The sequence below is a fragment of the Accipiter gentilis genome, chromosome 1 (genome assembly GCF_929443795.1).
Source record: "Accipiter gentilis chromosome 1, bAccGen1.1, whole genome shotgun sequence".
NCBI classification, from domain to species: domain Eukaryota; kingdom Metazoa; phylum Chordata; class Aves; order Accipitriformes; family Accipitridae; genus Astur; species Astur gentilis.
In genome coordinates, this window is record NC_064880.1 from 31761900 (window position 1) to 31787898 (window position 25999).

General features: G+C 35.4%; 1 protein-coding gene across 5 annotated transcripts in view; it reads left to right on the forward strand.

The window, feature by feature from the left end:
* The window catches only part of LOC126043517 (neurabin-1-like), a 44031-nt gene extending 18348 nt beyond the window's left edge, over positions 1-25683 (forward strand). Inside the window, exons 9-19 of one of the 5 annotated variants that reach the window (XM_049812037.1) lie at positions 1779-2008; positions 3631-3727; positions 3808-3997; positions 4798-4949; positions 5763-6096; positions 9530-9617; positions 10696-10767; positions 11358-11553; positions 17815-17931; positions 22772-22960; positions 24298-25683. In XM_049812037.1, coding sequence (XP_049667994.1) covers positions 1779-2008; positions 3631-3727; positions 3808-3997; positions 4798-4949; positions 5763-6096; positions 9530-9617; positions 10696-10767; positions 11358-11553; positions 17815-17931; positions 22772-22960; positions 24298-24465 — 1833 coding nt within the window. In that variant the 3' untranslated portion in view covers positions 24466-25683. Of the gene's footprint in view, positions 1-1778; positions 2009-3630; positions 3728-3807; positions 3998-4797; positions 4950-5762; positions 6097-9529; positions 9618-10695; positions 10768-11357; positions 11554-17814; positions 17932-18228; positions 18961-22771; positions 22961-24297 lie in introns of those variants that run through there. The other 4 variants (XM_049812047.1, XM_049812076.1, XM_049812056.1 and 1 more) reach the window with 4 other exon arrangements.
* Positions 25684-25999: the final 316 nt, after the last annotated feature.

Genomic DNA, 25999 nt, shown 5'->3' on the forward strand with positions numbered 1-25999 from the left:
TTAATTTATTTATTTCTACCTATAAATTTTACCAAAAGTAGGCTGGATGCAAAAGGCAGCAATCTGTTTTAGCTCTCAGGCTCAATATACTCTATGTTATGCTAGACAGACATTTCTAAGCTGAAGACCTGTGCTCAAATTAAAAAAACCAAACAAAACCAAAACAAACCCACCCACCCCCAACCCCACACAACAAACAAACAAACAACCCCCCAACCCCAAAATCCCCCCCGTGCTATTATAAAATGAATGCTTCAGGATTACTGCTTAGAGCAGAACTGAATATAGTGGAGTACTGTATGAAACAAGCTCCCAAACAAGTATTAGAACATTTTCAGCAGATAGAACTTGTCTTATCTGAGTATAGATTTGGCACTTAGAGACAATGGTTTGCGAGTGACTTTCTGTTACCAGAAAGTTATTTCTGTTACCTTGTTTCCCCTCTTTCCCTCCTCAAAGTTCTGACGTGCTGTGGGGAGGGAGTTTTTTTCCCCAGCTTCTTTGTTTTTGGGGTTTTTTGGTGAGAATTGGTTCAACACTTCTGCTTTCTCTGAGAAAGGGTTTCTTGTTCTTTTTGCTGCTTTTTGCCCTGATGGAGATCTGTGCATCGCTTTTTTCTGGAAATATTTGTTGTAGGTAACCAGCTTCTTTTATTCCATTGCCCTCCTGTGTTGCCTTACTGAGAAATGTGTACCCTAGGACAAGTTGCAGCACATTGCTGGGGGTGCGTAGCAAGTGCAGAGGGTATAGTGCTTCAGACTGCAATCATTTTGAATAACAGTATCTATTGGGTGTTTTCTTGCACTCTGCAAATGTTCAAAGCTCCAAGTGTAGAGAGGCAAGGCAGCCAAAACTTCTTTGTGTTCTTATGATAGTTCTTATTTTGATTTCTGATAGTGCTCCTCCTCCTTGCAGTAATCTTGAATTTTGGCCCAACTGGATTGCTAAAAAAGCTGTTAAAAATGTTGGCATTAGTACAACTTACTGCCCCATTTTAAATTCAAGAAATTCTTGGTCCTTACAACATCTCTGTTCCATCAGCAGGTGATCTTAACTGGCTTCAAAAGCAGTGATTTCCTCAGTGTAAATGGTGTCCCCAAAGAAGGAGGCATGGACAAATTAAGTGGTATCCTGCCTGCTCATTCTCCAAGGCCTGGAGAACTTCAGATGTTAACATTCCCTTTTATAATGTGGCTTCTGTCAAGCTGAAGGGGCCCTATCCCTCTCCTTTGTTGAGGGAACGTTTGGTGTTTTTATAAATTAGCCCCAGGAAAGCAAACCATGAGTACATCATAATTTATTAGGAAGACCAATGTTGTATAAAGTACCAGGGAAGATCAACCGGTCTCATTAGCTTTATTCAAAAAGCTGTTGGTAGCAAAGTAGTAGGACAGGGAGCTTGTCTTATACAGGTTAAGATTCTGTATCTCCAGTTGCCTTTGAAGGTAATCAAAATAGGCCTCTCCAGAGGTATTAAGAAATGGTGAGATCTTGAACAAGTCAACATAAGCTAATAATAAAGGTCTTACTAATTTTATCTCTTTAAAAAGAAGCAATACTAATGAGAAAGTAGTAAAAGACTCTTGGGTTTGAGTTCTGAACTTACTTGCATTAGCAAGGGTTAGAAGAGTTGATACCTTTTCTTTAAAAGTTCAGTGTCTTTAATATTAATGGTAAGTACTTGTTATTAGCTATTCTCTACTTACATATGTATAAACAACTGGTTTTTTATTTCATCTTTTAGTTTATATTAATTCCTTAAGTATTAATCTTTTCAGTTAAAAATTGTTGAAGCGGAAAAAAATGAATGGAAACTGAGTCGAGCCCAACTTCAGCAAAACTTAGACGAAAGCAAAGAGAAAATTAAGAAGTTAGAGACCTACTGGTTAGAGGCACAGAGTTTATGCAAAACAGTAAATGAGCATCTTAAAGAAACTCAAGAACAATGTGATGCCCTTGAAAAGAAATACAAGGCAGCCAAGAAATTGCTTAAAGATTACCAACAAAAGTAAGTACCCCAAAATACCATGTCTCCCTTTCTTGCTGGTACATTTTGTACATTATGGGGAAAACTGACAATGATATCTAGGATTAGGATTTGCTTAACACATTTTCTTTTCAGTTGTCAGAGTTCAGTGGGTTATACATGCTGAATTCTTCCGTACCTTAAGTCACCAGCTTCTGGAAAGGTTCTCCAAAAACTTTGCTGCTACTTTTGATTCTAAGCTTAGGAAAAATTATTGAAATATTTCAAGAACAAATTTTTAAAACAACTTAATTGAGAAACTGTAATGCATCTATACTTTTGGAAGGACTGCTTGCAATTTGGCATGAGGTATTTGCCAATATGTTTTGCTGTTCATGAAAAACCCTCTAGCTTTGACCAACCTGAATGTTCCAGATAGGGTAGGCATCAAAGGATATAAAAGCCAGATATGTGTGATTCAGCCTGACTTAGGAATTATATCTTGTAGGGGGAATAAAAGCAATTCTGAGAAAAATTAAGAGTTTGGCATATGTATCTAGCCCATCAAAATGGCAGCATGAAAACAGTATCTTCAATCGGTTAACAGGTTTGGGTTTTTTAGTAGAGGTAATATTGCTTATTAGATACATCTGTGTAAGACTTGTACACTATTGTCATGCAGTTGTGTCTATTTGTTCTGCCTTCTTTCCTCTCAGCTAAACAAGAGCTAATTGCAAAATACTTGTAGAAGCGTCTTGATAATGTTTTTGGTAGTTACTGTAAGCATATAATTCTCTTGTCCCCAATTTCTCCACTTGTTACTTATTTTTAAAGGCAGTTTGCATGCTCTTTTGCTCTCTAGTCCACATGCAGAAATGTTACTTTTCATAGTGCATTTTTGTGCTGTTTGGTGAGCTTTTTAAAGGTCTTCTTTCCCCTCCCCTCCCAAGATTATATGCGAGGAAGTTCAAAAGTATGTTAAGATGACTGCTAACATGCTAGTTTCTGTTTCCTCGCTGTTTAGCAAATTCCCATTACTCTTCTGACTGTCCCTGAAGCTTTTGCATTTTGTGTAGATGTTCTACACTGATTTTCTATTTTTGTGTGTTATTCCATCTGACTTACAGGAAAAAGCAGCTTTTATTTTTGTTTCCTTCTTATAATTGTTGTTTCTTTTTTGTAAAACCCAGACATTGCAATTTCTGTAGGATGAACCAAGTGGAAACTTGAAATGCAATTTATTTTCCTACAAAGAATTTTACCGTAGCTTTTGGAAGGAAAATACCATGTGTGCATATATCTTTGTGGAAGAGAGTAAGCTGTAATGGTTGGAGTCGCTTTAAATGTATATGCAACTTGCCAGTTTTAAAGGTAGAGAAATGGTTGTAACTTTTAGAAGAAGTGTTGCAAAGCATCCTTTTTCAGCCCAAAGTAAATTATAGCGTCATATGTACTTCCTTCTGAAGGCAGTAGAAACATAGGTCATTTTGTGATGTTACAAGATTAATGAATCAGTTATACCTTACAGACTGATTTTTTTTTTCCCAATGTTTACTAACAGAATGCTTTTTAGTAAACGCAACTGTGCGTATTTCTATTTTATGTATTTTGCTACATTTCTATATATTACTGTTTCATATATATGTATATATTTCTTTCACCAGAGAAATAGAATTTATGAAAAAAGAAGATGACCATTCAAGGCTACTTGAAGAGAGAGACCAGAAATATGCAGAACAGCTGAAAATATATCAGGAAAAAGTAAAGCAGTATTATATTTTGAAATAAACTTCTGCATTCTTGGAGAGTTGTATCTCACTCCTGAATTTTAATTCTTGCAGATTTCAGAGCTTGAAAGTAAATTGAAAGCATATGAGAGAATGCCATACATGTTTGGAAGTGGTAGTTTATTGACAGATGGCTGTCAAAGTCCAGGCCAATATAATGAGCAGTCAAAGATAAGAGAAGAAAATGAAAAAGAAACAGAATCAATAGAAGAAAGACTAAATTCTTCAGAAATGTTAATTTCTGGTGAGTAGGTCATAGGATCTTTGATTTGCATTTAACAAAAATCAGGAGTTATATGTGTACTGTTTTTTGTTGTTAAAAAGTTAAGCGTTTGCTGTTTCCTACTGATTGGGTAAATGTTTGACCTGAGCCAGTGTGGATATTTTTGTTTAGGTCCCCCAACATTTTCAGTATTGTAATAATGTATTTCTTAAATTCTGTGGGAAAGAGGAGATAGATGGAGAGAGATCCATCTTCACTGTTCCTCAGATTCTCTATTAGTGAAACCAATAACGTTAGTGGGACTAAAACACTGAGATAGGTCAGTTAAAATCCCATTGATTTTAAGGTATGATTTGCACCAAAACTTGCTATGATTTTCTTAAATTTGTCTTGTAATTTTATGCCTAGAATGTTATAAAATATCAGATGGTGGTTCAGATGAGAAGCATATTTTAAAAAGATTTGGTAGATGCTTATGTACTTTGTAAGGAGTTTCTATCCTAAAGAACAAGCATAGGAAAGCACATTTTGGGGCACAAATTCTCATCTTTTTGAGAATAAAATTCAGAAATTATATCCTGATTGATTTTATTTTTTTTTAATTTAAGAAATTGGGTAGAAATATAATTCAAACTAATTCAAAATTGCTATCACAATGTGTTAAAATATTGTAGTATTATATAAAACAGTATTTCCAGATTGTAATCATTACCAGGTAGAATAATTCTGATTTAACTTCTGAATATTTTTCTGGACAGTGGGTCGGAGAACTTGCCTACCAGTTTGTTTTGTTTTTTAAAAGAACTACATATTTGTTGCAGATTTTGATTCTTTTGTTGGGGATACTCCCAGATTAGATACCAGTGCCCACAAAGCAAAAGCTCAGCTTGCTTTGAAAGTCAAACGCCAGCCACCTTCTCGATCAAAGCTGAAAGAATCTCTTGGGGCTGGACAACAGACTGCAAATCTACAGGTACCGATATTGGTAGATAATTATGCATTCAGGAGCCTGAATGTGTGTTCAGTTTTATCTGTATTTGCAATTTTAAGTGTTCTCTGTGCTTCATTCACACTGTGCCGAAGCATCATATTTTTTATGCTGTATCGAGTGAAAAACCATCTTTGGGTTCATACCACATATGTGATCTCTGGCATGTTTTTTGTGGCACAGTTAATTTGAAGTTAGCAAAAAAGTATGCAGGCTTGTTGTATTCTACTTCCTGAAATATTTTGATGCAGTGGGAGTGGTATGTTGTGAAATATGCTTATCTATATTATAATTCCTTTGTCTGAAACAAGTTAGTTACCAAACTTCTTCAAAAACTGAACACTTCTGAAATGCTTCATTATTCCATAAATAATCATTTAAGGCCACAAAAAATAATAATAAAATAATAAAATGTTCTTGCACATTTCTGGAAAACAGTTGAAATACTGAGGTGTATATAGTTTGTATAAGAGAGAGCCTGTCATAGATGAAGAAGATTGAACTACTTCAGTTAGACTGAAAAGTGGTTGCATTGAATTGGAATGGCCAAGATATACCAGAACATTTCTGACTTGGCTAGAGAAAGATGATTTGGGATGTGCACAAGATCTGTATAGAGGTAGATAAAAGTCTCTAAAATCAGCTTCATGTGATTCAGATGGTATCTGCAAGTGATTAAGTTAAAATTTTCTGAACTGGGAAGTTTGTCTGTAGCATAGCATATCCTTATATCCTGGTAAAAGATAGATAGTAGAGGATTATGTCATGTTTGTAAAATAACTTTTGAATTTGTTGAAGGATGAGGATTCAGAAGATACTGTTCTCAACAGAGAACTTTCCACTGTGTACCTAACCAAGACCTTAGAAACAAGTGAAAAATTAACTCTCCCGTGCCTGGATGACATAGATCGAAAGAGTGAAAAGCCTGAGCAAACAGAAAGCACAGAAAGTCCTCTAGAGTCAAGTCCTTCTGCTTCCACACACTCTTCTCCAGTACACAAACCAAATAGCGAAAACAGCACAACTACCACACGTTCACCTCCTCCTGAAGAGATGGCTCCCAATTCTCCTCAAGGGTACCCCAAGAATGTTAAGCAAAGAGAAGCAAAAGGGAAAGGAAAAGAGGCCAAGGGTAAGACTTAAGGGTTTATTATTATTTTAATCCTTCAGGGTTAAAGTATTACAGATTTTAGATATAAATGAATATTGAACAATAAGCTACTTTGAGGGGAAAATGAACTGACTTAAAAACTAATTACCTATTCTAAAACCACTTGTTAACTCTTCAGCAAAGTTTGAAGTTAGCAAAAAAGTATGCAAGTTCGTTGTATTCTATTTTTACTTACTGAAAGATTTTGATAAAATAGTAGTATGTTCTGAAATACGCTTATCTATCTTTTAATTTCTTCATCTGCAACAAATTAGTTACCAGATTTCTACAAAACCTCAACATTTCCAAAATAATTCATAGTGCCAAGAATCTAAAAGGTGCCTGCAGAATAAATGTTGTTTCAATTAAACAGTTACAGAAAGGGATATGTCTAAGTCAGTTTGGTAAAAGCTCAAACCTCTAAATCTAGAGGGTCTAAATGGTTGCCTTGACATAAGCCTAGAGGGGAGCTAAGTAAGTGACTGTGGCTGATCAGTAAAGCTCATAACACATTTCTGCAAAACGCTAGCCTCATAAGTGGCAATGTATTGGAGAGCAAGTTTGACTAATTTCCCAATTCCCAGAAAAATTCAGTGTTGACTTTGTGTTTCCCCAACGTTATCCAGGTGTTTAAACAAGATACGGATTCTGAACGTTAGGGGAATTACTGCATTATTCATCTTGCCCTCTTAGGATATTTCTCACTAGGCAAAAGTTAAAGGTCTTATAATCAGCCTAGTCACTACTAATCATTACTTGATAGAAATATTTGGCTTTTTTTCTTGTGAATAATTGAAAAAGGGATCAGATAGAATATTTTAAATGCTTGATGTTTCCTTTAGTCAGCTAGCAGAATATATAAAGGCAGTTTATACTTGCTGTCTTTTCTATACAGCTCAGACAAAACTTTTGAGTATTCTGAAAACAGGATTTGTTTTATACTCTCCTCATACTATGTGTTTCAGGAAAGTCTTAAACAAAAACTGTCTCCACCCCAGCTTCTGTTTATTTTGTTTGGTTTTTTAAAAAAAATCTTATGAAAACAACTACCTAATATATAAGTGATTTTGCTTTCTTTTCTACAACTTTTTTGTGATGGCTGAAGCATTGCAAACATTTTCTTAAAATTGGCAGACTCAATGGAAGAGCTAATTAATGCAGTGCATCAAAGACGAGGACTAGTATTGAAAGCTAGCTCTTTGCAGGCACAATGATACTAAATGCTACTTTCTGTTAGATTGTTGCTTTCTAACTATTTAAATATCTACCTGTTATTTCATTGAAATAATCATTTCAATTACCTTCCCATCCATTCATGTATCAGTCTGTTTTTTAACCTATTGTAATGTGGTTTAGAAATTACCTCTTTTCTTAAAATATTACCTCTGGAGACAGAGCTGGTGTTGTGGTTTAACCCCAGCCAGTGACTAAGCACCACGCAGCTGCTCATTCACTCCTCCTGCACCCAGTGGGATGGGGGAGAAAATCAGGAAAAGAAGCAAAACCCGTGGGTTGAGATAAGAACAGTTTAATAGAACGGAAAAGAAGAAACTAATAATGATAATGATAACACTAATAAAATGACAACAGCAATAATAAAAGGATTGGAATGTAAAAATGATGCACAGTGCCATTGCTCACTACCTGCCGACCGACACCCAGTTAGTCCCTGTGCAGCGATCCCCCTGCCCCCCCTCCCCCCAGTTCGTATACTAGACGTGACGTCCCATGGTATGGAATACCCTGCTGGCCACTGGGTCAGCTGCCCTGGCTGTGTGCCATCCCAGCTTCTTGTGCCCCTCCAGCCTTTTCGCTGGCTGGGCATGAGAAGTTGAAAAATCCTTGATTTAGTCTAAACATTACTTAGCAACAACTAAAAACATCAGTGTTATCAACACTCTTCGCATACTGAACTAAAAACATAGCACCATACCAGCTACTAGGAAGACAATTAACTGTATCCCAGCTGAAACCAGGACAGCTGGAAACACATGTCAATATTAAAATTAATTCTTCTGGTTTTGTATTTAAGTTGACAGAAAAAAATAACCAGTTTAACTGGTAGTTACAATTTATTGGATGTTACATGATTAGGAAGAGTGGTTAACTATTTAGATAAAGTTCTGATGTTGGTCAGAAACTACTGATCAGATATGAAAAAAAAAACCAAAACCACAAAAACCCTGACTATCCTGACTATTCAGCATGTAAACTTTGAGATAACCATTATATGTTTCAGGAAAGATTATTAGCTGATGGGGTGGTGGGGAGTTGTCCTCAGTTTTGTGTAGTAAACATGATTTTTTGGTTTTTTATGATCCCTGAAGGCATCTGTGTACATTACTTCATGTCAGGGGTTGTCTTAAAGGAAGAGCTTAGAACCTACTTTGTCTCACAAAAAGCAGGGTGCATGTCTTTCATAGGCAGCTTAGTTATGAAACACCTGATTTGCAGTATGAAATGTCTTTCAATTATCTAAAAAAAAATAAAATAATCTAGTAGCCTGAGAATTTAAAAGGAAGTACGGTCAGGATTTGCAGTAATGTGTCACATTGGGATGAGGTAGTGTGATACTTAAATTTGTCACTTAATTTCACTTGATAATTGAGCAGTTGGAATTGAACATGCTCCCTCTGGTGAAAAATTAGATCCTAGCAGGTTGTATTCCAGTTTTGAAAATACCACAGTCTTGGAGGAGCTTCAAAGTCCCAATTATTTCTTTAGAATAGTTACAGTTTGTATACTGTTTCCAAGAAACTCGGCTTGTTGGGATCTGTCTGCTCTCCAGGTACTGGCTATCATGTTGGTTAGGCACTCATTCTGGAGCTAGCAACTTGCATATGTAGCCCATGTTCCAAGTCGCTAGCCTGGACTAGCTACTGAACCAGAAAAAATGTAGAAGGAACATCTTTTAATACTTAAGGTGTAATAAAGGATGATTAAATGCTCAACTGTTGCTTTAAAACTGAGTCTTTCATGCATTTATACCGGTTATCTAGTTGTTGCATTTTCAAGTTGATATTTTGCAGAAGAAAGAGGTACTTTTTTCTAAACTTATCTTAAACTATCTTTGTAATTCATTGAATCAAAATACTGTAGTTAAGTTTTATCTTTCTGTAGACAGTATAGAATTACTGTTTATCAAAAGCAATAATTTTGATCAGTCATAAGCAACTGTTGTGTTGCCATTTTTCAATGGTACGGCACAGCCAGAATGGTGGGAAGATGCCATAGAGAATAACTTATGTTGATATGGCTGTAGTATTTTCAGCTAGTATCTGTATGTGCGAATGAGAATTTTAACACTGTTACTTAGGTTTTAGTATCTTCTTTAGTTACAAGCATCATCGTAAGTACTTGAAACTTGCAAGTATTTTTAGAATAATGTTTTTATTTTTCATCCCTCTATGAAAAGTAGAAGAAAAGAAAAATGAAGACAGGACAATAGAAACAAATGAAGGAACGTCATCAGGGAGGTCCAAAAGGAGATTTCCAGATTTTGGGTAAGATTTTACTTGTGTGCATTTGGAAATAAATGGTTTTCAGTGTTATTTTTGGAGAATATCATGTTCTCTAAATAAAAAAATGTTCAGGAAATCTAGTAATGCTACATCATAGCAACACCACTGGAAAGAGTCGTCTTCATCTAGAATTTGTAATATTGCATTACTGTTTCTACCACATTTGTATTTTATTTATCTGGGTTTTTTTCCCTCAAAGAACTTCTTCGGGTTCTTCAGTTTTTATCTGAATACACAACTTCTCGATGAATTAAATTGGAAATCCATGCATAGGTTTATGCCAAAAATACTGTTGGAGCTTAGACTCTATTGTTATGTCATGCTGGCATTACAGTCTAAAATAGATACCTGTCTTGCCGTAATTCCTTCTACAGCAGAGGTGTCATTGCACAGGGTTTGGCTATAGTAGCTGCTTACTGAACTGTTCCTTGGAGGCAGGCAGCAGTGATGAGTGGATTTCTGAATTCCTTTAGAAGATGAAATGTAAACAGGGGTAAAACAAAAGAGCAAGCTGCATATTATCTGGAAATGCAGTGTGGTAACTGAACTCTGGGGATTTGGGAGAGAGTTGCTACGTTTTGCAATAAGCCTTGCTCCTGTGGAGCCAGGTATAAAGCTTGTTGAAGCCAGCTAACATCGAAGACTCAGACTCGTACTGCAACAAATATAACAAATAACATAAAAATGATAACTTACTTCACACAAAGAGGTTCAACTCACTCTGCGTTGCATATGAACATTTATATAGCAGTAAAACTGTGTTCTTCCTCTTGGTTGTAGCTACTATATGCTAAGTTTCTTTGGTCATTTCCTATGTTTATTTTGATTATATGTGGTCTTTAAAAGGTACTTTCATAATTCTGTCATGGTTCTTAAATAAAATATAACAGTACTTTTTCAATTGCATGCATAATCTGCAATATCATGCTCTGTGTAACAACATAGGTGTGGCTTTTTCTAACTGTTGAAATCGATATAAAAACTACCTTGCTGATAAAAAAAATAATGTTGTACCCTGTAAATGTAAATGCTTTATGAAAATTGTGGTTTTTCACTTCAGTGGATTACGGAAATCTGGGGGCAAGGGCAAGAAACAAGAAAAAGAAAATCTAAGAGGTTCTCTGGATAGCAGGTAGTTGTTTTGTTTTGTTTAATACATACATGCTGCATTCCTAAAATTTTTAACCTAAGAATTTCTTTAAAACTATCATGACTGTTTGACCTTAAAGTATATTCAAGTATAACAGTAGCAAAATTCTGTGAAGATTAATACAATGATGAGAAGAAGAGTTTCTAATCTCCCAAAATAAGAAAAATACATAGAATAGTATAGCGGAAACAGTAAAGCAAAGTTACATTTTAAAGTGGCTCATAAGATTAACATGTTATACCCTATCTTAAATATAAAAACTGTATTTTGCTTAGGAAGATGAATATTGAGTAAATTAAATTAAATTTGCAAATTATTTGAAATTGTTAAATTGTTGTGTGAAATACTGCAAAAGCTCTTAAATGTGTTGTTCAATAACAAATTATTTTGCATGTATATTTAAAGGCAAGTATTAGTTTTCATTTTAAATATCAATTGTGCTGTGAAACAGGTAAAAATTAGTGGTGTGTGTTTTGAGTTTGTTGCTTTGTGGGTGTGGGTTTTGTGTTTGGTGGGAAGGGTAGGGGGTTTTGCTGCTGTTGTTTAAACACAATTTAATCTACTTATTTCAGGGGTTCCCGAGAACTGCTGGATGACTCTGGCAACAATCTATCTGCATCAGATTCAGATTCCCCTGTCCCTACTTGCATGCCTTTCTCTTGGTTTGGAGACAGCCACAAAGAACCTCACATTTCTAGTAGCAGCCTGCACGTTACTCAGAGCGGGCAGGACAGTTGTGAACATGGTCAAGAGAAGAACAGGAGCAAGGTAAAGATGACCAATTTGTGCTTTGAATATTTAAGTGTTGCATCTTGATAAAGTAAAAACATCAGTGCTTAGTATGTGGAAGCTTGATGACTTAGTCCTTGACCACACCACCTCTTACAAACATTGCTGCAGAAGTTTTGAGACTTTACAGCCCTCACAAGCAGAAATGCTGTGTTCCCATTCCCTCCTGTTCAGTTGAAGCATCAGTGGAGGCTATTCAGGCTGAAGTAGCATCCAAGGAACAGTCACAGGGTATGTTTTTTGCACTGGTTTATAATGCTAAAAGTAACACTAGCTGTAGGACAGTATAGTTTTAAAAGCCAAATCTGTTTCCCTGTTGTGGTTTAAGCCCAGCCAGCAACTAAGTACCATGCAGACGCTTACTCACTCCCAGTGGGATGGGAAGGAGAATCGGAAAAAAAAGTAAAACTTGTGGGTTGAGATAAGAACAGTTTAATAACTAAAAGAAAATGTAATAACAACAATAATAATTAAAAATAATTGCAATGAAAAGTAATATAACAAAGAGAGAAATAAAAGCTAAGAAAAAACAAGTGATGCACAATACAGTTGCTCACCACCTGCTGACCAATGCCCGAGCAGTGATTCATGCCTCCTGGCCAACTCCTACCAGTTTATATACTAAGCATCATGTTCTACGGTGTGGAATGTCCCTTTGGCTAGTTTGGGTCAGCTGTCCTGGCCATGCTCCCTCCCAGCTTCTTGTACACCTGCTTGCTGGCAGAGCATGGGAAACTGAAGAATCTTAAATTAAACATAAGTGCTACTTAGCAACAATTAAAACATCAATGTGTTATCAACATTATTCACACACTAAATCCAAAACACAGCACTGTACCATTGTACCAGAAAATTAACTCTATCCCAGCTGAAACCAGGACGCCTGTCTAATGCAGTCTTATACTTGGAGGAAGTATACCTAGAGGTCAGGTTCCCAGTCAGCTGGCCAACCAGTTGTTACCATACTGGTATGTAGGGGTGGAGTACCATGGATGAAGATAGCATCCTGGTTTTCATTATTGAATTTAGTATTGAAAGCTAAGAGACACTTCTAGGAAACTGCTTCTGAGTAACTGATAATGTTCTAATAATTTAAAGCCTTTTAACCAGATCTTAAGAGTGAGGCTACACAGTTCAGTCTATAACCATAAAGTTACCATCTTTACAGTTTAAGGTATTTGTAAGAAGTGGCTCTAAAAAGTAAGAAGTTTAATGTGTGCGCTGTCTAAATATTTTGTTAAAACCTATTGCAATGTAAGACTATTACTAAAAATCTCATTAACTTACCTTCATTCTTGTTTCCTTTGGATTTTGTCAGATTCAAAGTTGTAGCTATTTGAGTAACCTCATAAGCTAGGTTTATTCTTGAGTTTCACACTTTTTCTTCACTTTGGTTGTCTAAAGTACCCTTTCACTTTTTCCTTTTCCTCTGTGTTATTAGAGAGAAATGAGTTACAAATCTAGAAAAGAAACTTGCCTGGTTGTAGTCCATGAAGTCACTGATATTTTGCATAGATGGCAGATAGCAACAAGTTGGCTTTCCATCTTTCCAGATGCTGATTGCACTAAAATGCTCTTAAAATACATTTTTTTAAATTAGCTTGTTTTCTTAGTGTGAATTTACAGTCCCTGTGACAGGAGTAAGCTGTCTGCATACATAGTTTGTAAAAAAAAAAGACAGAAAGTGGTTTTAGAACCATACCATACCTTACTGTGACACAGGAACTTAAGAGTAGGAAATTTTTAATTTCTGAAGTAGAACGACACTTTACAGAATACTGTCCAGTGTGTGTCAGCCTTGTGTATTTATACCTCCTGCATTGTTTGCTTCTGTTGAAGCATGCAGTGGCCAAAAGATGTTTCTGTAAGTAACCTGAGGATCTTGGGACTGCAAGATCCATGTTGAAGGGGATATGCATACACTTTGGTACAATTTTTTATTAAATAGGAATGCATGGTTGATCTCTTAGTAGGCTGTAGCAAAGCTATCCAGAGATGTTTTCTGTATACAGAAACATACAGTGGTTTAGCTTTCAAAGTCATTTGTTCAGAATAACCCATTCATGCCCTCTTCATTCCTCCTTTCTGTCCAATTCAAATAATTGTTTTGAGCACAGTAAAAAGTCCTACTGCTGCATTTCTACTATAAGCACCCATAATGTGCTTAAGCACCAGACACTGGGGTTTTTTGCCAATCAGAAAGGTGTAGATCGTACAGATTGGGTGCTCTCTTCCTTTTCACATTGCCCGGAAATAATAGCGTTTTCTTCTCATCGTTGTATCCTTTATCCAAGTTGATTATCACTTTAACCTTCCGCCTGGTTTCTTCCCTACTGTTTTATGTTTGCTTCTCATGCTCCAGTATGTAATTGCTGCTTGCTGCTCTTTTCCTTAGTGCCAGTTGCAAACCAGCAGCTGGAAGAATATACAAGTTTTCAGCTGTATTCCTGCTTTGTAAAGCAGTAGAAAGCTGACCCTATTAAAGAACAGATTCTCATAGATAAATTGATCCTAAAATCATACGCAGCCTCTCCGAAGTCAGGCTGTTTGTTTTAACTTTGCAACATTTGGGCTCTTTTATGAAGATGGTAATGTGACAGCAGCTACTGCTTGGAATGACTGATCTTTGTAGATATTAACCTGCAGCTGACCACTACGTTTGCACTACAATAACAAGGCTTTGGCTGGTAAACATCACTATGAAAAGACATTAAAACTGAGAAAGAAATGTGCTTGACCACTCAGCAGTGAGTCTTGCTACTAAACCAAAATAACAGCAGGGACAAAATCATCTTCCCAGAATTTAACAAAAGAATACTCCTTTTTCTTGATGTTAACTCCATAATATTTATTGCTTTTATGTCTGTAGTATCCCATATGATCAGGCGAAAGCATTTATTAAAGAGCAGGTAAAAGTTGAAACCCTAAAATAAGAACTTTGTCACGTAAAAATCTCTAACGGTTGTGTTGAGTCTTTCGCATTATGTATGATTTCTGTAGATGTGTTTTAATATTGATGGTGTAAGCAATGTAACTATATTTTAACTGTTTTCTGTTTCTGCAAAATTTGCTCCTAAAAATTACTGCGCCTAGAAGGATTTTGTTTTCTTAAAATTATACTGAAGTTAATCTTAAAATTATAATTGAGCAAAGTAATGAATCGCCTTCTTGTTGCTTGTGAAAACTAGAAACACAAGAACTAAAATCCTGTGATCTGAGTGTTTGCAGACTGTTTAGATTTAGGAGATTCCTGAATTACACAGTTCTTAAATTAGTCCCTTTACATAATCTGCCCCTTGATGTAGTCCCATTCTCTGATACAATACAAACACATACATACTGTTCATATTAATTATTTTTCTAGAGCATTATTTAGCTTCTGTAAGCTTGTATGCAGTGTTTCATTTTCATTGTGAGGAAGAACAATGTGGTATAAACTATTTATATCCTAGTACCTTAAATCTTAGGAAGCATACCTATAAAACCTTTCCTATCCAAATTCTGTGCTCTTCAAGAATCAAAAATCTTTGCAACTGGCTCTAAATCCTTAAAAGGAAATTACTACTTTAAACCAATAGGAGCAGGGGGAGGAGAAAACATTACAACTGGTGATGAGATGCTTTACTTTTGGCTATGTTTTCTTCATGTTTTTTCTAAGGTCTCATTAAATATTTAGCTCAAATATCCTGTCGTTTTGTGTGTGTGTGCGTACAGTTTTGTTTCTGAATTATTCTCAGCTGCTCTGCAAAGGTAGGAGGAGTGAGCTAAGGGTAGCCAAAAGAAAAGCTTCTAAGTAGATTTTCAGTTTGGGTTGAAATTAATTTGAGAATAGGTTGGTAGATGAAGTAATTCTCTTGTTTCTAGTAATGCTTTTTACATCTAAAAGACTGAAGAAGTCACTAAAATATAATGTCATTAATAAAATTATCTGCATGATAAATAGAACACCAGTTTTCAGTCATGTACAATATCACACTCCATGAAAAGGTAGCAGGAAAACTCAAGTTGTGGTTTGGGTTTTTTTGTTGTGGGTTTTTTTTGTTGTTGTTGTTGTTTTCTTTACTTTTTCTTTTTCTTTTTTTTTTTTTTTTTAAGACTGGAAATGCATATCAGTAACTTAGGGTAAAAAGGAGTGTGAAGATCAAGTATCCACCCCCAAAACAAAAATAGAATAATCTAGAAAATTTAGAGTTCAAGTTAAACTGAAATCAGAACACAAATACAGAAGAGCTCAACGAAGACAATTGCAAAAACATGGTCTTATAGGAGCTTAAGTTACTGAAGAAAAATGTCTTTACATTCCTTAATTAGGATCTCAGATTATTTATGCATATAGGGATATGTTATATCATCCTTACAAAGTATAGTTAGTTGATTACAGACTTAGAGAAAATTAGAGAACATAATGATAAATAATTGCTTACTGTTTGAAGGACACAGAGTAGTGCTGAGAAGTAAATTTTAGAAAGACAAAAGTAGGAGGCATGCTTTTGGCGGAATTATTTTTCACTCACTAAAGAAAAATGACGAAGCGGTCAGGATCTGACTTGGAATGGAGGTAATGAAATCAGAAAATATTCTGGGGAACACATACGTAAGTAGTCTTTAGAAGGATTTTCTTACCAAACCTGCTGTGAAGTTTTCAGGTGTAGCATCTGGTTTTTTCACAGTCTTCAGCTTGAGTCACAGGCTGCTCAGGTAACCTGCCTGAGGTTGTATGAGTATTGGCTGCTGGATGAGTTTGAACCTAGATCCTGCTGCTTTTAGATGCTAAGGAAGGCATACAGATCCAAAAACTTCCTTTAAACACAGACTAAGTGTAAAACTGAATGTAAACAGTAAATGCTATGAAGATTTTACAGTCTTTCAATATGATAGTTCTTACATTAGTCATATTTTTAACCTGAATTTTACTTTGTTACGTTAAAAAAAAAATATTTTATTGATTTATTAAAAGAATAAATCTCTCAAAATCTTTTATTTCAGAAGACTTTTCTATTTTGCAGATAATTTATTCAGGCTGTCAAACTGCATAATTACTGTAGTTTTACAGTGTTAAACCATTTTTTGTAAAGACATCCGAGTAATTGTTTAACTTCTTAAATGTTCAGCTTTGTTATAGGTTTTTTACACTATTTGGTGCTTTAACTATAAAGAAGACTTTACATAGCTTGATATGGTCCATTTATTATAAAAATTCTTCTAAAGATATTTTACATCTATGTGGTATTTTTCATATCAAGGTAATTTTCAGATGATGTGATTCTATGCCTCAAATGCAGCCACCTCAAAATTGAATCATAGAGTAGTTTGGGTTGGAAGGGAGCTTTAAAGGTCATCTTGTCCAAACCCCTCATCTTCAACTTGATCGCACTGCTCGGAGCCCTATCCGACTTGACCTTGAATTTTTCCAGGGATGTGGCATCGACCACCTCTCTGGGCAACCTGTTCCAGTGTTCAACCACCCTCACTGAAGCTGTTCAAATGAACAGCAATACAATACAGTATCTTGAATCAGAATTCAAAGTTTTGGGAAAGGTTGTCCTTAGGCAAGCTCTCTATTATCTATTAATGAACTAATTTAAACCCTGATCTGCAAGCTGCCAAAAGGTCCTTGCTCTTCCAAGTCTTAATGTATGTCAGGCAAAGACAGCCTATTTGTTTCACTGTTAACTACAGTGGTTCAATAACAGGTAACTATGAAGTCTAAACCTAGCTCTTGTTTTCAGAAACTTTGTAAGTTATGGGGGCACTGCTGTGCCATAAGAATCTTAATGACCATAAACGATTAGGACTGATTTTTATCTCACCAACAGAACAGCACCTTCTGAAGCACATTCATAGTGCTTGTGTAGATTTCAGTTGAATACAAAGTTGGCATAATAATTCCACCAAACGAATCTTAAATTGCTTCTCCCCGAGTGTGGTATGCCTGCTGAAAAAGTAACCGTGTGTGTTTCCTTGTGTACTTTAACACCATTTCAGTTTATCACCGATTCTCCACACAAGGTGCTTCTATTGGGGATATTGCTTTAAATTTGTTATTGCATTTTTTAATTCAGAAGTTTAACAAAGACAAGTCAGATGGTTGATGTAGTGAGTGCATTTCATATGTGATCTAAAGATAACTGAGTCAAAGTATATTTTTTTTAACCAAAAATCAAAATTACTAGGATGTCACCTTATGACCTGCTTTTCCAAGGAGTGAGTTAATAAAACGTTATTTCCACTTGTTTGCAGAGTAGAATTGTCATAGATGATACATACCATAGCAAGCCAAGTTGTGAACTTTCAGGGTTAGTGACAGAACCAAATCTGTCAGGTCGTTCACACACTTTAACCTTCTCTTCAAATGAGGTGAGTTTCAAAGTGTGTATATGTGTCTTGTTGATGTTGTTGTTCACACTACAGCATGTTTAATAGAAACAGATTTGTGTAATATGAAACTAGATGGCTGTTTCCATATTTGAATGTTGAAGAGCACTGTAAAGAATTGTTAAGGTGTTACTGAACTAAGGACACAGACTAGTAGATGCTGTAACAGCTTTTGTGTTCTGATCGTAGTTATATCATAAAAACTGGAACGAATGAACTGTGATCAAATTGCAGTTTTTAATTTTAAATGTAACACCTTTCTGTTCCACTAATTTAAAGCAACTTCCTGGGTGAATGAAAACTGCAGCGTTTTTTGACCTTGCCTTCACATCCCTGCAGGTTTGTTTTACCATAAAATTTCATCTATATAAAAACAAACAGAAGAAAAAAGAACAACAAAAAAAAAGGCAAAATATAGTGGTTCTGATATATTGGTAGAAACTAGATGCCTGAAAGTCAGTGTTCATTCCATTGGAGAACTAACTCCTTTGGCTACAGCTGAAACCTGAAGTCTACATTTTGGTAACATTCTGAGATATTGTCTCATTTGATGTTTGACGATGGGCGTCTTTATAAATTAAATCGTGTATAGACTAGGAGGAGTCATTAAAAGCTGAACACAGTCATCTTCCAGAAATGAGTTAGAGGGCTTGCCAAACTGGTAGTGATAATGTTTGAAGAAAAAAATTAAATGGTGGTTCATGAATGTGCGGGTTATTAGCTATCTTAAACCAGGCTTTGGTGAAAATCTTAAAATAGTCCAGTAATATTTAGAAAGCCGGAACAGTCTTACAAACAATGTTATAAATATGAAATCACTAACATAAAAATCTGGGATGTCAAAAATCATATAACTAGTTTAAAGGTTTCAGTAGTGCATTCATTTCTTGCAGATTTTTATCAGAGATAACAGTCATAGAACTAACGAAAACCAGAGGAACTTCAGCTAATACCTGTCATTGCAAGCGCTCCGTGCAGATTTTTGAATGGAATAATTCATGAAGAGAATATGTGTTTTTAAAACTTTCAAGCAGTATAAATCATAAGATATATCTTCTTGAATATTGTTCTTTGATCAGTGTTACAACTTTCAGTAAACTTCTGGTCCTAAAACTCAAATGAAAGTTGTCCGTTACTAATTCTGCATGTGTAAAGTGATGATTTTGTTGTTGTTGTTATAGATGAGTCTGATTCTAGTGTTCTGTCTAGTTTATATGTTGCTTAAGTGTATGACCAATGAAAGTCGTTTGTACCTTTTCAGTAATTACATTGGTTTTCAGGGTCTGTTCTGAGGATAATGATAAATAAACACTGAGCTGGTTTCTCTTTTGGAAAGCCATATGTGTAAAGAAAAATAGGTAGTTCTGTTCTTGGGTTTTTTTAATTAGTAGTACAATACATTGAGGTCTAAGAAAAAATAATAAACCAATCATATAGCAATTTTAGATATTTCAAATCCTTAACTTAAGCCCTTCACAAGTAGAATTTCTACCTGGTGCTTGTTGTTTGGATGGGTTCACAAATATCCAGCAGGGATCATGCTAGCCAGTGTAACAACCCCTGCTTTCAGAGGAATGGGCTACTGCACGCTGCCCAGAAATCCTGGAACTGTTAGTAGACAGGAGATGGGAACACCTCTTGGAAATCTAGATGGGAGCAGCACTGAAGAGTCTGCTTCTGCTGGGCAGTTACTCACCAGCAGTTTAGGGAAGTGACTGCATGGTGAGAATTAGGTTGTTAGCAGCCAGCTGGTTACAGCAAAGGCAAGCTAGCTGGTAATCCCTCCTACCTTTCTAAAGTTTTTTCTCTGTTAAATAGTGTGACAGCATTGGTGTTTCTTGGGTTTTGTATATTTTATCGTTAGAGCCTTCAGTATTTCTATGCTTGCTTTCTGCATCATCTGCATTTTTATGCAGGAACACATGATTTTCTCATGTTTCCATACCTTATAAGTAGTTTTAGTTCTGCTTTCTGAATTTGCAGCTGATCTTTTGTGTGTGTGTGGTGGCTGTTTTGGGGACTGTAACTCTGATGTACATACAGCTTGGGACAGTCCTTCTGCCTCTAGAAGGACAGTAAACAATTGTAAAAAAAATGATGTAGAGGTGTTATTTAATGACCATTAAGTATTACTCAAAAATCAGTGTTCTTCATCTTACTCTTCTACACTTTTATTAACAAAATAGTTACAGATGTGCTTTTCCTTTGTGCAATAGTGAAAAATTCAAATTATACAGCATTAAATATCTTTCTGTTCACCTTCACTTCTGTGAGGAGAGGATGTCTAAGTGTTTTAACACAGATTCAGTTTTTGGTACAACTTCTTCTGGTTTTAGGGTTGTGTCTTTACCAATAAGAAGTAGGAGGACTCCATTAGCAACTGATGATGCTGAAAGCCTAGACTGGAATTAGTAGCTCAGTCTGGAGGACTCCTCCATGGTACAGTCTGTTAGCTGCTCTAATCCGTGCTGCTTGGAGGAACTGGTGCAGAATGCCCCCGAAATTCTGTCGAGGGACTGCATTCCCCTGGCAAAATTAATTAATCTGGCCTCTTTGTTTGACAGGAGTACACCTTCTTCAAGTACTTACAGTTTGAAATTACAGAAGTGAAGTTGTTGCATGGCTAGCACAGATTAGATAAAACTAGTGAGTGAGTTCCAAATGGAATAAAACATTTTACACATTTCTCAGTGTAAAAGAGATAGATAGATAGATGCACATACACGCCCCCAAAGGATAAAAGTAGTTAGATATAGATATATATATATATATATATATATAAAAATATGTGGCAATATATGTTTTAGTATTTTTTTGCTGCTGATAGATCACACACAACTCTAAGATGCAGGATGCAGGTCAAACTTGAAATGTAAAGAGTTTCCCCTTTTTTGTGTATTATTCATGAACACTTGCTAGTATGAGACAAAATAAAGTTACCAATATATATTTTGTATTACACTATCAGGTTGAGGAGTACTGTTACCTAAAATTATTTAAAATAAACAGGCATTTTTAAATTCCTTTAGTAATTTATACAATGAATGTTCTTTCTCTGTACAAAGCATCTCAAGCTTGATAGCTTGGATAAAAAACTCACTGTGCCCCTGTTGTCTTGATACAGATGCTGTATAGAGCACTTCAAGCAAAACCTCTTCTAGAGCCCTCTGCTGTTATTTTATGAAAATTGCTATTCTTCTTTTGCACATCAGGAGGCGGATGTGTTCACACTTGTTGTATCTACATAAGCATTTTAATTAGGATTAGGAGTTAATTTTTTAAGTAAATCTCCTGATTGTCCCTACTTGCCTTACTTTGATTTATCTTGGAAATCAAATTAGATGTGCTCCAACAGTGTTCCTGGTGCTTTCCAGCTGCTAGTGGCCATTGAGTCTGTGTGACCAGACTAGAGCTATTCTGAAGTGAAGATCTTTTGAAATGCTTGTAGTATGGATTTAATACCTCAGCACAGACTGTTCTGCTCTACAAACCTGTTCCTATTTATCTGCGCTACCTCCTAATGTAACTACTGTCCTTTGTTTCACAGACCAGGGAAAGCAAAATCATTTCTAATTAGCTGTAGTCCTGTGATGCATCGGAAATTTAAAATTGTATTTGTTTCACCTCAGATGTGTGTTCCATGTTGCACTCTCGGATCCAGTTTACTGTATGATTGGATTGTGTGACAGGCCTATGTCTCAGTATCTTTCACTTGCAATTGCCAGAATTATTTTGTTACATTCAATCAACTCCCAAATTTTCTATCAAGGGAGTTGGATTTTGTGGCTCCCTCTGACTGGGAGTTGTAGTTGTTCACCTGAAACTTACAGGCTCGTATTTCAAATACACCACTAGAAAGATGCTTATTTCCATGTTTTCTGTTTACAGATGACAGGTGTAAGGCTTGCTGGAAAAAGTAGGCATACTTTCTGCTGGTTTGCAAATATCTTTGATAAGTGGTGAAAGCTGCCTAATGGAGCAGTCTGCAAATCTAATGCAGCTTGAACTCAATCATGAGCTAGTGAGAGATCATTTTGGATAGTTAATAAAACTTCAGGTAACTCTGATGTTACTGATTCAAGTATTGCACTAGAATTTCTTCTGTACAGACACTGAGCTCCGTTTTATGTAGCTTTTCTTTTGTGATGAAGTAATAGAGTGCTTCAGGATGAACAGCAGTACCTTTTTCCCCTCAGAAGCCAACTGAAATTGAAGCAGAGAGCTTCAAAAGCTCTGTGAGCTGGCAAAGTGTATTTTCAGTGGAAGGCTACAAGCTCTTAACGTTTCTGAAATGGTCTTCTAGGCAGACACTTTAAAATGTTGACAGGATGTTTAGTCCTTTTTAGAAATGCCCCAAATTTAGTAAAACTCTACCTGAAACAGTCAGTGGATTTATTGACTACTGGAATTGTTTTTATTTGGGATTTCCTTCACTGAACAATAATCAATAACATAGTTGAAGTGCTAATTGATCCTTCTTGATGATGTCTGTGTAAGGCAGTATCTAACATTAGGATTGAGCTACCTTAACTGAGGAAGCTTGTTCATTGTTAGGATACATCAAATTTAAACTAATGCTTTGCTATATAATTTCTTAGAGAAAACCATTTATGTTCTCTATTTCTGACTTAGTTTGTGTTGAATGTTGTAGTGTCTTTTTGTTTATAGCAAACTCCTAGGCAAACTGTGATCCCAAGAACTTAAGTCCTTGAGCTAGAGTATGTTTAAAAATGCATTTTGTTCATCAAACTCAATTGGCAACTGGAATTCAACATACAGTCAAATAAAACATTGCTTACAGTGACTTTTCTCAATTGGTTAGGCATTAGATGATGAATTTACAACAACAGGAAAGCAAAATCAATGGCACAATAGACCTATTTCTGAATGGACCACCCAGCAAGTATGCCACTGGTTAATGGGAATGAACATGGAGCAGTATATTACGGAGTTCACAGCTATGAACATAGATGGACAGCAGTTAATGCAGCTCGACAGTGAGAAGTTAAAGGTATGTGAATATCCCAGGATAGATATGGAACGGTATAAATTTCACTGCTTATTCAGACATATTTTTAACCTACAAAGTCTGTTTTCCTGTTTTCATGGCTTTTTAAGGGATAGAGTTTTGCTTTTGAAATACTTGGAGATTATACAGTTAGATGAGAATTAGTAATTGTACAATTAAAGACAAGCCATTTTTAATCAGAAAAATACCAAGTATTTCTCCCTTGTTTGCATCTTGAGGAAATCAAAGTAAGCATAACTCCCCAAAGGGGCTTCATCACAAGGTTGTATCAAAACAAGATCCAACCAATTCAAATGCATAGAATTGCAGGATCCAGTTTTAGAAATCTGGGTTTTTCACATCTCTTCTTCAGAATCCTATTTGGTGACCTTTTAAATGTTTTTGTTTTTTATTCCTGCTGAAAAAATCTATTCTAAATCAATCTTTTGAGCTTTTTCTTGCCACTTCACCTCTGGAAGCTGCATGGTATGTATCCCTTATAGTGCTAGTAAACTCTCTCAGTTTTTCTTTCTCATTAGGTTATCAGACTGCATTTTGGACAGCCAAGATGTGTGACTAAAATGAGGTTCATTTGTCTGTTCTGTTAATGATCAATAGTAGGACTTCAGTGTTTTAGGGAGGAAAAAAAAAGTGTCTAACTTCAGCCTCCAAAATACACCTGCATTTTAGAATAGACGTGCGACAATAAATGTCCTGTATTTTTGTTAAATAAGTATTTCCTTGGACACAGAGGAAATACCTGTTACTCATCTGTCAAATGACTGTCTCTATTTGGGGAACTTGATGCTTAAAGCTTAATTTACACCTAATGCCATTCAGAGTTTCATAGAGTGTGAGCAAGTGCTCTCTGTAACTTGGAATTGGGTACTGCCACCTGCTGATTAAAAATCAAAGCATACCATGTACTTCCTGAATACACTTTTTAATAATACACTTTAAAATCCTTAATATTACAAATTAAATATTAGTTATTGAATATAAATTCCTCTTGTATATAAAGAGCTAGAAAAATATTTTGAGAATACTACTTAGTTTGCTATTTGTTGGAAATTCTAGAGGTGTCTACCTGTTTGTAAAATGCAATGAGAAGCTGTTATTTCACAACCGAACAAGAGTAGACCCTTGTTTCCTTACTTACCTTATTAACCAGATGATCATTTACGATGCTTTTAAGGACTTAGGTCCCTATTTTTCAAATAAACAGACTAGGTTCCAGCAAAGTGAGTAACACTTTCTTAAACTGTTCATGCACGAGCACTGTTGACAGTGCTGTTGGAAAAATTAATGATGAGGTATTCTTCTTCCCCCCCCCCCCAAAGGCTTTGGGAGTTTCCAGTCAAAATGACCGATCAACAATAAAGAAGAAAATTAAGGATATTAGAAAAACACAAGAAAAACTGGAAAAGCAGAAGGAAAAGGTTCAAAAGAAGGAGAGAGAAGTTCGCAAGACTGGCAGAGTGGTAGCCACTCTTGAATCAAGCTGCTAAAATGACCCTGTTTTATTTTAGCACAGAATTGCTTCGTCTTGAGGAAGTTCAGCAAATTTGTATATAGTTGTACAATTGAGGGAGGAGGGAAAGTGCAACAGTTTAACATGGTAGGTGGTTTTTTACTTTTTAATTATGGTCCCTCCCCATTACAACCCAGTAAAATGAGATGTTTTCAGTATTTTATTCCTATTTGACTCTGCCTGTACTAATAGACAATAATTTAACTTTCTGCCTTAAGTAATATTTGTGCTTCTAAGACCTCATGCCCTTTTCATTGAAATTGATGTTTGTGAAAAGTAGAATACTGTATTAAAAATCATTCCAATATTAGTCAATTAGTATTTGATAGAGTTGAATCTGATAGAGGGACAATAGAAAAATCCTGCCAACAAATTCAGTCTGTGACAGTCTGTTTATCTGTTGCCACTAAAGGTGTATAGTAAAAATTAAGAAAACGGTAATGTCAAATTAATTTAAAAAGAAAGCATGTATTTCAAATTTATTGATTATTTTGTTTAAATTCTTGTATTTCTGGGATTTTCTTTCAAAGTTCACTGTAGTAGCACATTGTTTTTGAGTTCTATGTGTTGCAACTTACTGAGAAAATAACAAGTATTAAGTAGTTTTCACAAACTACATATACTAAGCATAATACTAAGTTTTCTGTACACTACCCATATGGTGTTGGGACAAGGTTTAAACCTATAAATAAGATCTTTTTTAACCTATTTTTCCTAAATAATACATAGTTTTATAGATTTATGCTATGAATAAGATCAATTTGCAATACATGTATTTCTCTTTTCTACCTGCTACAAGATTTTTGCGGACCAAATTTATATATTTGCTAATTTTAAACTATACTGTTTTTCAAACTTAAAATACTGAGGGAAGAATTGTAGGAAAAATTATCACTGAAGCACTGGGTTTCTGCATTGTATTTAAATGTTCAATTGTAGACTACAGATTATTTCTCTTTAAAGGAGGATTTGATTCTCAGAATAGTTTAGAACATGGATTGGTGTTTTGTATGTTTACATACTATTTTCTAGAGATACTACAACAGCACTTCCTTTGATTATTCCAGAAACATAGACTAGTTTAAATATCAATTCCACCACAGAATGGACTAGAACAAAACTTACATAATTTGTTTATGTGGACCAAGTTCTCCTTTAAATCTATGGACTATTTTTCATTTTAATTAAATGAATGAACTTCACTGCTGGTGTTTCACAGTTGTTATTTTTTTGTGTAAATGACTTATAAATTTCAACAGAAGGACTGTGTGGAAATGCTTCTGCACACTATGCATTTCCAAAGTAAAATCTGAAAATCTTGGTAATAATTACTTTGAAAAAGAAGTTCAATTTTCAGGTTTGTGCATTAAGAAACAATTCTTTGGTCAAGATTTAACTTACTTACTTTGTTTCCAGTAGCTTCCAGTTTGTACTCCAAACTTACAGACCTTAAGCCAGAGAGGAATGCTGCCCTACTGATAGAAGGCATTTAGAACAATGATCAAATGCTT